Below are 13,058 nucleotides of genomic sequence, written 5' to 3' on the forward strand. Positions count from 1 at the left end.
CCAACTGAGCTGACTGTGCAGCTCATCACTGGAACCAAAAATTGGATGTTCAAAACTTTATTGATCCTGAGAGATCATTATGAAAAAGACATTCAGACTTTGTTGGGGGTTTCACAGATTGGCTTTAGAGGCTCTCTCCAAATGCGCCAGGCAAAACCTGAACCAGGCCCTGACCTTGCTTGGGGAGAAACAGGGCGGGCGGGGATCGGACATTGGGACAGCAGGGGGTAAAAGGGGAACAGCCTGTGCCTGGGACTAACTATGCCACTCAGACTGAAGTGGGGGTGGTCGAGACTGGCACAGGAGGGGACACTGGACTGCATGGACGTGGGCCTGCCCAGTCCAGCCCCCCTGCCACACCTGAACCTTGGTCTGCTCTCGCTCGCCCTGAGACTCCACCTCCTGCCAGGAACCAATGCAAAGATCCTCAACCAGAATCTTCACTGAAGCTACTTGAACAAGTTACAGCCAATATGGAACTGCGCATATTGGCTCTCTCTACAGTAGCATTGAGATGCCAGCATGCAAAAAGTATGGAGTTAATAATGTAAATATACAACACTGACTAAAAATGATTGATCAATCAATCAAATTAAATATCTTTTGTTGTTTATGTTCTAGGCTCGTCAACCATCAAAGCCAGTGATTAACCTGGATCATGAGGTCAATAATCAGTGGTTAAATGCCTTCACTGGCTGCTAAAACATGAATTTGCCCACCAGACAATTATGGAGCCTTACTTGATCTGGCCAAATTCCTTGGCTGCAACAAATTCTCTAAACTTTAGATTAAATATTTAAGATGGAATACCAGAAGGCTTTGGAAAAAAATCTTTGAAAAACCTAGATGGATTGAATAGTGATCCAAGATGGAGACTGTGCAGAAAAAGTAGAAGAGGTCAAAACTTAGTGAAGCATGTCTTTTTCTATGAATTCTTCATTTTTATTCATTGGCCTTGAAGTGATCAGTTTATTGCTTCCTTGTTTCCACTTTCATAATAATGTTAATTTATTTTTAAGTTTGACCAGCATTACATGGTTTGTTTTAAGTTACCCTGGCTGATTACTTAATTAGGATTTAACTTAAGCACAAACGGTTAAAGTTTAAAGCTCATTTTAAAATTTCCTGTTTAATATTTATCTAAAACCCAACTACCAGACCTATTCAGTTTTCTGGGGAAACTCTTTATTTGTTGTTTCTATCAATCTTTATGACAAAAAGCAGCCAATACTTCAGTAAGCAGAGCTTAAAGAGTCCATGCTGCCAAGATAATATTCATAATGTCCTCTATCACAGATTCTCAACAGTCCATTTTGCTCTGAGTTCACCACATGTTTTTGTCATGTCATCTATTCTCCTTTCAATATAACCAGTCATATCTGCTAGTTGTAAATGTCATAAATTACTTTTCAGGTATACTCTGACCTGGTCATTCCACTGGTCAGAAGCAGTTAACAGTTTTCTTCTCTGGGTATTTTTGTTCATGCTTTTAATATAAAAACATCTCTGTGGGCAGAGTCGGCCGTTTTGGACGCCTCTGTAACATTTCATTAACTGCCTCATCCATTTCCTTTTATTCTTCACTTTCATTGATCTGTTTTTCCATATTTTCCATCTTGACAGTAAATGGTGTGACTGCACCGTTGCTGCTGCTACATGCTGTTTGCCTTGCTGTTACGTGAGATCGCAGACAGCTCTCTCTCATTTTACCTTGAAGTAAGCTCTTACTGTAGCAATAAGCCTTAGTTTCATTATAAGAGCTGAATATAAATGCACAGAATAAACACAGCATAAGCAATTTCAACTGCATTGTTACTGAAAATGTGCTATGTAAATAAAATGATCTTATCAAAAACCATACTCCTGCAACCGTTAACAACTGCACCTTAAAAATAATATTTACAACCAAAAAGTAACTATAGTTTTTGCATATAACTAAATACATTTACTTATTTACATCATACAGGCAACTTGTTCCTGTATAAAGGACTGAAAAGATCAATTTTATGAGCTCAGTTCCGACTTTTCTTTCTTGTCATTGAGCTGCTTTTGCTTTTTTTGAACCAGAAGTTGTCCCTTTAAAATAAAAGCTTCAAATGGGAAGTCAAATATAGTTCAAATTAAATAAAGGTGTTAAGTGCCAAAAGGGGATACAACCTATTAAAGTGATTAATTTATTTGCACACATTATAGAGTGAATGAATCACCAGTCTTTTAATCCACACCAAATAATATGCCAACTAAATTCAGTTAGATTTTTATGTTTGTAAAATAAAACTGTTGACAAAGTAAAATATTTTATAACCCCAACAAAAGAGAAATTATATTTAAACAGGAGCTCCTGACAGCACAGAGGGGGTTGCTGGGAGAAGGCGAACTGATTACAAACCACAAACAGCCCCATCATTAGGCAGTGTAAACAAAGCACACACTGCCAGCAGCACACTCAGGTGCTAATCAAGCCCTACATGAAGGGCTGAAAGCGAAGCCAATGCAGAAGTACCAAAAGCTGCAGTTGATTTAATGGCCACTTGAGATCAGCTCCAAAAGTAAGTCCGTCCACACAAACCCTCCATATAATACACAGCTTTGCAGGAAATGTATTCATGTTTACACCTCGGTTCCAAAGAAAAAGGTTGTTGAGCTCTAATTTTAATCTTCTCTCAAATGGAAACTGTTAAACATGTGATTTTGTTACATATCTAACTTGATTACATTCAAATAAGGGCTTCCTCTGGTCAAGTCTTGAAGTTTTTCATTTGGTTGATCCCATGGTGCTGAAGGACGAGTACAGCAAATAATACAGCAGGGTTGGAACTATTAAACCATAGAATATCAGAAACTACCAGGGCTTTATGAATTCAATATGAGGAATTCAACAGGTGAGGAAGTGTGCAGATCAGGGAGAAGAGGGAAGATGACGCTGAACCAAAACACAAATCAAAACTTCAAAAAGCATTAAATGCATTAAAAAAACAATCACAAGAAATTATTAAGAATCAAAGGAGAGAACTGAGAGACCCAACAATAATGAACTCAGAAACATTCACCAAATATAGCCATTTATTTCTAACAAAAGTCAAAACAAGTTTATTTGCACAGTAAATTTCAGAAAAAAAGGAAGTTCAAAATGCATTAAAACCATGACACAATAAACAAATAAAGGAACCATTACCGTAACAAAATAGGAGAAGTAATAAAAAGATGCACTCCAGATTACAATTAATCAACATTCCAGTTCTAATCAGGTGGGTATTTAGCTTTGACTTTAAAAAAAGTCAAAGTTTCAGCATTTTTGGAGTTTTCTGGAAGTTTGTTCCAAATTAGATTATCATAAAAACTGAATGCTGTTTGTTCTTGTTTGGTTCTTTTTGTCACTCTCTTTTTACGTTTTCGTTCCTTGTCACTATTTGTAGTTTTTACCTAGAACTCTACCTTATCCTGCTATGCTGTGCACTTCAATTCCTTTCTTTGGCTCAACATTTTTAAAGGTTTGAATAGTCATGTCGGGTTTTATGTATGTTTTTTTTTTTCAACATTAAGTTGAAGACATTTATAGTAGCCTTTTACTAACCTGTGGTGTGAAACATCAACTTTGTGCCCCCAGTTGGACAGTGTTTCAAATACAGCAAGCAGTAAAAATAAATCATGACAGATTTCAGCAAAAAAAAAAACAAAGCTGTTGAAGATGCAGAGTTGCAGTTTGAACAGAAAGTGAAGGCAAAAACTGCCTATATTACTGCAGAAAACAAACAGGCACTATACTTAAATGGTAGATGACCATTTAAGTGTAGTGTATACTGTGTTATCAACTTCATAGCACTTCAAACTACTTCCAGTCATTCACATGCTGGACAGTAGCCACAGCTGACGAAGGACACAACGATAGAGACAGTGATTACAGGATGAACCACTGCTACCACTGTAAAGTAGAGATATAGGGGACAACACTGACAAAACTCGAATCCTACAAGTCATATGAGCGAGTTAGAGACGTGTTTCCTGCAGTGTTGCCAGACTCTGATATTGCCCACTCACTTGCATGTGGTTCAGACAACATCAGCAAGTTAGAATTAGCCCGTACATATCAGAGCAACTTCTTTTCTGTTAAGTTATAGAACTTCACAGAAGTCTGGGATTTGGTCTGGGATTTCACAGCCAGCTCTAAGTGCCAAAATGGCTGCCATCCTGGAAGGCATCATTAACATGACCAATAGATACATCAGATTTCCCTACACTGTGAGGGAACAAGCTGACAGTAATGGAAATCTATATAATATTTTCTGTCTTTTTCTTCAGTAGTTAATTTGTATGTACATGAAGATGTTATTTATGTGATTATTTTATTAATAAATTCTCAGAGTTAATTGGAAACTTGTGTATGTGATCATTCCTTGTGAGTTTTCTACTGTAGGGTAGCCTCAATTTCATTCCTTCATGATAGACGGCCATATTTTAATTCCCATCTCAACTCAAAACACTAACTCTGATTTCATTAATAATACATTATTAATCATTATTGGCAATAATTACACAAGTATTGTGTTCTAACACTTAACCAGGCAGACATTTGTAAAATAATAACTGACAGAGACTGAGAGCTGTTGATAATCAGATGGTGTCCTGACTTGATCATTTTGATGAAAATTAATCACCTTTTGCACCAATTAATAGTTATTCATAGCCAACTCAAACCCTTTGTTGTCCAGCCTTAACTTTACTTACTAACTCAGAGCAGTAGGCAGTTGAAGCCTGCACCAGGCTCATTCTGCCAAACGGTGCTGAACTGGCCTGTCTTTTGGTTTTATGCTCATCAGAGGCAAAGTGGAATCAGTCGTGGCTTCCTGGACTCACAGAGATGCAGGCAGTGCTGCATACAACACATACAACACATGGACATCAATTAATTTGTCAGTTTGAACAGAAGAACATAAAGCAAACATAAAATATTTCAATTTAATTAAAAAAAAGCAATTTACTGTTTGAGAAGCAGAGGGACAACATCTGTGATTGCTGTTAGTCATAATTCCCTTCTTTCTCTTTATTCCTTTACATGATTGATGCGCTTCAGAAGTGTTTGTTCTCCAACACCCAATTTCACAGTAATACCATGCTGTGTTTGCCAATACTAACCAATTTATTTGGAGTTTCCAGGAGTGGATCTGGTCTTCACAAGATAACCCCTCCTTATTCCTGCAAAACGCAAAGTCTGTGGATGAAAAAGCTTTGGAATGTTTTTCCCTTTAATGGCTCATATACAAGACTAAACATTTAAAACATTGAGGTTTTAAACAATAAATAAAAAGAATAATAAGTTAACATGTGAGTACTCCAAAATACAAATGTTTCTGTAAACTGTTTTCATATTTAGAAAACCTAATGGGGATGGGTTTTGTCACTTTACCCACCTGCTATGAACTCATAATGATGAAATGAAACGGCTTCTGTAGAGTTATGGAGGTTTTGTACTTCAGTTGTTTTGTGTTGTTGGCTTTACAGCAATCCATCATTTCAAGCGTGCATGAAGTGACAGTGGAGAGGAAACACTTCCCTTCTACAGGAAAAAACCTCCAGCATAAGCAGAACCAGGCTCAGTGCAAGCAGCAGATGAAGAAGAAGCAGATGAAGTCATGTAATATTAATTTTTGATGTTCATGAAGTAAAACGTTAATAGCAGGAGAGGCAGAAAAGTGGGTAAAATTTAAAGCTTTAACAGTGTCCACACCTCAGCAACCAATGGTTTCTCATTATCAGAGGGTCCAGACCTTCTGAATGAAGCAAGGAGGAGCCGGTTTTCACCAGGTCAACCCCAACATGAACAGAATGAAACATTGTGCTCTGTGCTAAAGATGAAGAGTCCAGGCAGAGGAAGCAAAACAAGTTCAATTAGATTGTGATAAGAACATGTTCAGCCACAATTACGCTCCAACCTTGTTGATGATGACAGAGATCTTGCCGACCTTCTCTGGCTTCCTAAGGCCATTTATCCAGCCGTAGTTTATCCAAAGGCTGTTCACAAGGTTTTGACTCGGTGGGTTAAATATTAATGGATGTCTCACTTTACATATTTTTATTTATAAAAGAAAAAAGTTAAACTATATAAACTTTTCCTTGTCACAATTGTTACTTTGTGTTGGTCTATCACATCATATCCAAATGAATTCATGTGAAACATGACATCACGTTTGTGGTCAAACTGTAGTCCTGATGGACTGAACTGTTATGGAAAAAGTGCACTAAATGGAAACGTAGGGATCATGCTGGATGTCAGTTGGAGTGTAGAACTAAAACTCCTTAGATGACCTGTATAGCAGCAAGCTGAGATGTAACTGTTAATAAAAAATATCCTGATGGAGAATGAACAGAAACCTAAATCTGCTAATGACTGTATCTTTTGGGGAGCTTTTTGTAATAAATACGTTTATAACTCTTAAAAGCACCAGGTTTTATGAAAGGATTGAAGTAGGCCCTCTTGGTGAAACTGCTGAAGTGGCACATTTAGATGTCTTTTTACCACAAACCTCAGCATATCAGAAGGAGAAAAGTTGACAAAAGAAACCAATGAATGAGATCTTAATGAACTGGTGGAGGAGCACGAGGAACCTTTTTATTTTGACAGTAAATAGGCTCAGCAAAGAAACAGAACCATTACACAACACTTGAGCATCATTAAGAGCCTCTCCTTGGGCCCAGACTCCAGTCTGCATGTCAGTCACCAGAGTTATTATGCTAACTTCATGAGTTAGTCAGAATGAGCATGTCCTGTTCATCCATTCTCTGTGCTCCTCTTCTTCACCGGCTGTCCTCATGGATGTTGAACTGTTTGCTGGGTTTGGTGGACTCCAGCATGAGTTCGTACAGCTGGCCGATCTGTTCGTCCTGGAACTGACTGAGTGTCTCTTCAGGCAGGTCAGCCCCAAACGTCACGGCGCCACGCTGCCTCCCTGCTGACTCCAGAACCTGGGCCTGCAGGGTGTTCTTGTAGTTCTGCAAGGAAGCACACAAAGATTACTTTTTACAAAGCAAAGATTAGCTGAACACCTGCTCTTCTGCCTCATCAGTTCTGCAAGTCATTAAACACTTCATACGTCAGCCATCAAGAGTACAGGAGTCTTAAAGAAAAACCCTGAAAATGTTCTCCTGTCAGACATAAAATGTGTCCTAGAAGTGTTTGTTTCTGTAAGGTTTAGAACTCCCCCTCTGGGGCAAACAAGTCCAGGTCTAAATAGCTGAGAGAAAACTACTGCCTCCTTAAAGATCTTCTCTATTTTAACTTTTTTGTCACACTGAAATGTTTCAGATCATAAAGAAATTAAATTATCTGACAAAGATAACCAGAGGAAATACAAAAATGTCGTTTTCAACAACGATTTCATTTCATTAGAGAAAAAAAGCTTTCATTACCAATCTGGACTTTAATGGAACAACTGGTTCACAAACCTAAAAATTGGTTGTGCCATCAAATATGTATTATAGCTGACATGTGTCTTATATTACTGTGCAAGAATTTTGACCCACTCTTCTCCTTAGAATTGTTGCTTTCAGAAACTTTGCGGGGTTTCCTAGCTGTTACTTTCTAATCTATGTTGAAACATTAACAGCAGTAGTAACTTCATCTAACAGGGAAACAGAGATAAGAATGTTAGCTCTGAGCCCTTTCTAAAGTCTGCAGGATGACTAGAAACACAGGTATTATTTCTAAAAAAAAAAAGAACCAAACAAAAAAACACACTCAACAAATAGTCATAGGTAGTAAATAACTTAGGAAAGGACATGCTGTAAATAAAGCTTAAGATGAGGTTCCTATAGATTATCCATAGTCATACAAATCTGTTCTTGGAGCATAAACAACCTTTCTAGTCACTTGATTACATACATGATGAGTCAAAGCTGAAAGTGCTGCATATGACTCATCCAATGAGCAATGGTGGCCCACCCCCATGTGTTCCTTTTCCTGTTTTGAAAAGCCATCCATCATCCAAGTCAATGTCTGCTGTTTGCCCATTCACAAAGCATCTTGGGTTTGGAGTGCTCTCACTGTGAGCAATAACAAGCCATTTATCTGAAAGGCTTCTTCCTGCACATAATGTAATTATATTGAATACTTGCCAAAGGGGAGAGTGGGAGGGTCACAGTCTAAAGGAATACTCCAAGATTTTACCTAGACTTTTTAAAGTCACACTGCCTGAGTGCAGATGTAAACTCTCTGTCATGCCAGTTTTGGTCTTTGCTTACGAGAAGCACTGTTTGATGAAAATCTGACAATCATCAAATAAGTCATACAGCACAGGCCAGGTACACCACTCAGATTTTACCACCATGATACGTTTTTCCTCTACAGTTGCTGACAGCTGGAAAAGGTCCAGTCAGTGGCACTGCCGCTAAACAAGTTGGATATTTGTCAGAGTCATCTATTGTTAAAAACCTAAGTGCACTAGGATTAGAATATATATAGCATGCCAACATTAATGTGTCTTAACTGAGCAATTACAAGAAATGTTAATGTACACATTGCTGCTCTCAGGGCTCCAGAGTGCAAACAATTTGTCCACAGATGCCACCAAATATAAACACTATTTAGTGTACATGGAGAAAATCTCGGGGCGCACTGCTGCACAAAGTCATTGGGAACTTAAAAAAATAACTGATGTATGTCTCCCTGAGACATCAGTCCCTCCCATCCATGTAGGTGTCAACATCTGGACCCTACAGTGAGAGGGGAGCAGGCTAGGCTAGGCTAGGCTAGTCAAGTAAACGGAGCGGCAGTAAGAGTTAAGCTCTGAACCATCTGAAAACTCACGACCAACATCTGACATGAAGCCATCAACCAACAAAGCCAATCAGAGAAGAGAACTTCAAATGACTGAACAGGCCACTAAATCAGCATGTTGCATCTGTAATCAGGCGTCAGTGTTTAGTTCATAAAGAACAACTTGTTTAAAAAAAATTTAAAATTGGTGTTCATCTGATTTTAATTAATCTTACTTTAAGACCTGTTGAAGATCAGATGATATTTAAACACATTGCACCTCCCTGTTTAGAATACTTATTTATATCCTGCATAGAGCAAAGTGTTTTCCTGGATGTACTAATGGCCAACTATTCACTGTGTATTCCTACATAAATCCAGTGGCTAACGTTGTCCTTTCTCCATTCTTTCTCATATTTCCATGTTTGTTTCTTTCAGGAGAGCCAGTTTGGACCCACTGGAGGTGATTTATCCGGCGCACTCCCATGGGTACCTCTGAAATAAATGGATTAACCACTGAACGCTCAAGCCATGTAATCCTATTTTGGGTCTCGCTCTTCATCTGTCTCTACTCCTCTGTGCCTCACTGAGGAAGCGGAAGATAAAGTGGAAATGTTTCCTCGTAATTCTTTTGTTTCATTTTTCATAGAAGAAAGTGGAGTTTTGCAGGTTGCAGCCTGTTCTGGTTACCAGGGTTGACACTTATTGGCTGAACCACCAAGAGCAGAAAGACAGTAGAAGTTAGCTTTTGTGGTAGTGATTAGGTTGTTTCCACTTAATGCATATTGAGGTATATTTGGTGTTTGAACTATTAGGATAGGCAGTTATGTGTTTTTAGATGGGGTATCAAGTAATGGTAGGTTTCATTTATGTGTGGGTGAATGTGACCCTAACATCTTATCCCCTGGACAGATGCCAGGTTGCCATGTTGGAATCTACTGCTTACCTACTGGAACCTACTGATGTGGATAAAAAACAAATTAACTTTTTTGCTGTTGAGTCGAGTCGAGTGTATTCTCCTCTGTTTAACATTATACTTTGTGACAAAAAGATAACTAATATTGTATTACAGATTCATATCAGTTTAGTGAACTGACTTTTCTTTCTCTAATAGTCCCAATTAGACAGTTCCATGTTTTTATTTACAGCTTCACAATATGTGAAATTGTTGCACTCTTGGTGTTTGGCTGGATATTATGCTGCAAATGTCAGACATTCATGCTGGATATCAATGACATACCTGACCAACTGGAAAGGGAATGGCATCATAGAGAGTGATGGGATGTGATGTAATGGTTAGGAAAGTGTCAGGATGGATTGACCATATTTCACATCATCATCTAGATTTTCAGCAGAAGTATAGTAATTATTATTGTGGCCTGCCACATCAGAGCATAGGAGAGCAGTGAAATGCCTTGTAAGGCAAGGCATTTCACTGCAATGCATGGAAGGCACCCTTACTCTACACCTCAAAATAACGACTGCTTAATTTCACCGTTAATGCAGCTTGTACCGCTGCATGCACCCCCACAATAGATATATATCAAAACATGCGGCTGGATCTCGGCATGCTATTACTTCTGTTGGCATTTTGAGTAACCATGGCGACGTAATTATGGAAAAACGAATCAAATTCAAATCAAAACAAAATCTGACATTGTTTTGTGTCAGTTAGGCTCAAAACAGAGATTTTGTCTCCCCCTCTGTGTCTCACTCACACATGACAGTTTTCATAGAGGATTTATTACCATAGCAACAGAACACTGAGGAGGGCAGAGATGTGCAGAACTACAGAGATTGCGGAACCCTCAGTTTCAACAGAAGAGGGCAGAGCTTCCAGTTAGAACTACAGAGACGCCACCTTGGTGGAATACTTACTACAAAAAAGTATATGTTTTATAATATATTCACCACCAATGACAAAAGAAAAAAAATATATATACATTGTCACTTTTCTGCAGAATTCACCAACTGCACAATTCTTGCTAAGTAGTAAGTATTGTAAGATAAATAGTATTTCAAAGAAGCAGAGGAAATCTTATGTTTTTTGAACAATAGCAATATTTGTTGTTAATCTGTTGCTAAGAGATGACCGCGTTTTCTGGTAACCAAGTGCCACGAAGTAAACATCTGATGTTTACCTTTGCAAAACTTACCAACTGGTAACCAAGTGCTGTGAAATAAACATCTTTTTTTTTAACTTTTGCAAAATTTACCAAAATTTACTGTAAATTTCTTGTGTCTAAGCAGATAAGCAGTATTTCAAAAGAGCTTATATTTTATAAACAATATTACTTCTTATTAATTTGGTGTTAAGAGATTAGTGTTTTTTCTGGTAACGAATTGTCACGAAGTATAAATCAGATTTTTACATTTGTGTTGAATATCTGTTTTATAATATATTCACCAAGAATGACAAAAAAAAAAATAATTTTTCTGAAAAATTCAACAACTGCGCAATTCTTGTCAAGTAGATAATAATAATAATAATAATGTGAGATAAGTTGTATTTCAAAGAGCAGAGGAAATCTTATGTTTTTTGAACAATATTTGTTGTTAATGTGTTGCTAATAGATGAGTATTTTCTATTAATGAACTGCCACAAAGTATAAATCAGATTTTTACTTTTGCATTGAACTGTTTTGTAATATATTCACCAAAAATGACAAAAAAAACAACAACACATTTTCACTTTTCTGAAAAATTCACCAACTGCACAATTTTTGTTAAGTAGTATAAGTAGTATTTTAAGAGAAGAGAAAATCCAATGTTTTTTGAACAATAACAATATTTGTTGTTAATCTGTTGCTAAGAGATGACTGTGTTTTCTGGTAAGCAAGTGCTATTAAGTAAACATCTGATTTTTACTTTTGCAAAAGTAAAAATCAGAAGGTAGTGCATTAACATTAGCACAAACAGTAGCATTAGCCTTTTCCTTAAAATAAGCTGTTTAGATATATTATTTATTTATTAGCCATGTTTAGCACACTGAATGGAGGAAGTCAATGTAAGACAACATACTAGTTATACCACTGCCACTGGCAGCATTTAGGCTAACATTAGCATTTTGGCTAATTTTAGCTTATACACTAATTTTAACATACTGTATGAAGTAAGTCAATGTTGCTCAACATGCTTGTGACTGTCCACAGTCACAAGAATGACTGTGGACTGAGTATATTGTAGCTAACTTTAGCATTGATGCTAATTTTTAGTATCAGAACGCTGGGTTCCAACCGACAGGCACACTTTGGCAGGCCCCATTTAAATTTCTTCAGAAATGTTCTAGTTTAACTTATACTATGCAGTCATAGTTTAAACCGATCTGTTATTAAAAATGGGAAGTTTATCATGTGGAGTATTAGTGCAGCTCATTGGGGCCTCACTGGAAATACAGGAGAGTTTCTTAAAACATGAAGAAACATTAAAAAAAAGTTGTAATATGTTAGAGTAATTTTTAATGTAAAGAGAACAAGAGGTCTGCCAAATTGTTGGATATTTTTCCATTGCTAATACTGGTATTTTTTTTAATCAGTGCAGTTTCTGACTTCAGATCATAATTTATCATTTTCTGAATATGAATCAAGTTCATAAAGAATTGGCTGTAGCCTCTGAAGAGCACAGAGCCTATAACCGAAGCTCACAGATTATCTGGTGCCAATGATAACACCAGCAGCTGCTCTCAGCTCCAGGGTGGCTGCTGATAGTTTGACTCAGACTCTTCCATATTCTGGCATTGTGCTGCCATGCCAACAAACACACCTGCTTGGTTAGCAGGCATTCCAGTGGCTGATATTTAAAATGTGGTAAATATTGGCATAATTTATCATGCAGATAATATGTTCAAATTAACCTTATGTACAAACACAAGCTTAACAACACCGGTCTCTTTACAAGAGAAGCCCCAAAAGTAGAATGGAACAAGAACATAAAACCTTCAAAACACACAAAAAATCTATGAAAAAAGAACAGCAAATGTAAAAACACATAAATAAAATGAAATAAAAATAAATTATTTAAATACCAAAATAATAAATGCAATTAAAATCATTTAATTTCAGGGAAAGAGAAGATGACAGGAAAATCAGTCCTTAATGCTGCAATGTCAATTTCCAATTTTTGCAATGTGATGAACGTGTGGGCTCAGATTCTCATAACTCAAAATGTCTCCATTTCACAGTAGAAAAGAATTAACACAACAATATCTGACTAAAGCAATTATGACATTTCCGATACTTAAATAATACATTGATCATCACATATGTAACGGGTATTAGATATACAGATGAAATTCCTGCTAAAATATGTT

The 13,058-nt window shown here is 37.1% G+C and overlaps 1 protein-coding gene across 1 annotated transcript in view; it reads right to left on the reverse strand.

The window, feature by feature from the left end:
- Nucleotides 1–6,577: 6,577 nt before the first annotated feature.
- sdhaf3 (succinate dehydrogenase complex assembly factor 3) overlaps nucleotides 6,578–13,058 on the reverse strand; it is a 13,925-nt gene continuing 7,444 nt past the window's right edge. The window contains exon 2 of the mRNA XM_007558458.2: nucleotides 6,578–6,987. Coding sequence (XP_007558520.1) covers nucleotides 6,793–6,987 — 195 coding nt within the window. The 3' untranslated portion in view covers nucleotides 6,578–6,792. The remainder of the gene's footprint in view (nucleotides 6,988–13,058) is intronic.

The sequence above is a fragment of the Poecilia formosa genome, unplaced genomic scaffold (genome assembly GCF_000485575.1).
Source record: "Poecilia formosa unplaced genomic scaffold, Poecilia_formosa-5.1.2 Scaffold96, whole genome shotgun sequence".
Taxonomy (NCBI): Eukaryota; Metazoa; Chordata; class Actinopteri; order Cyprinodontiformes; family Poeciliidae; genus Poecilia; species Poecilia formosa.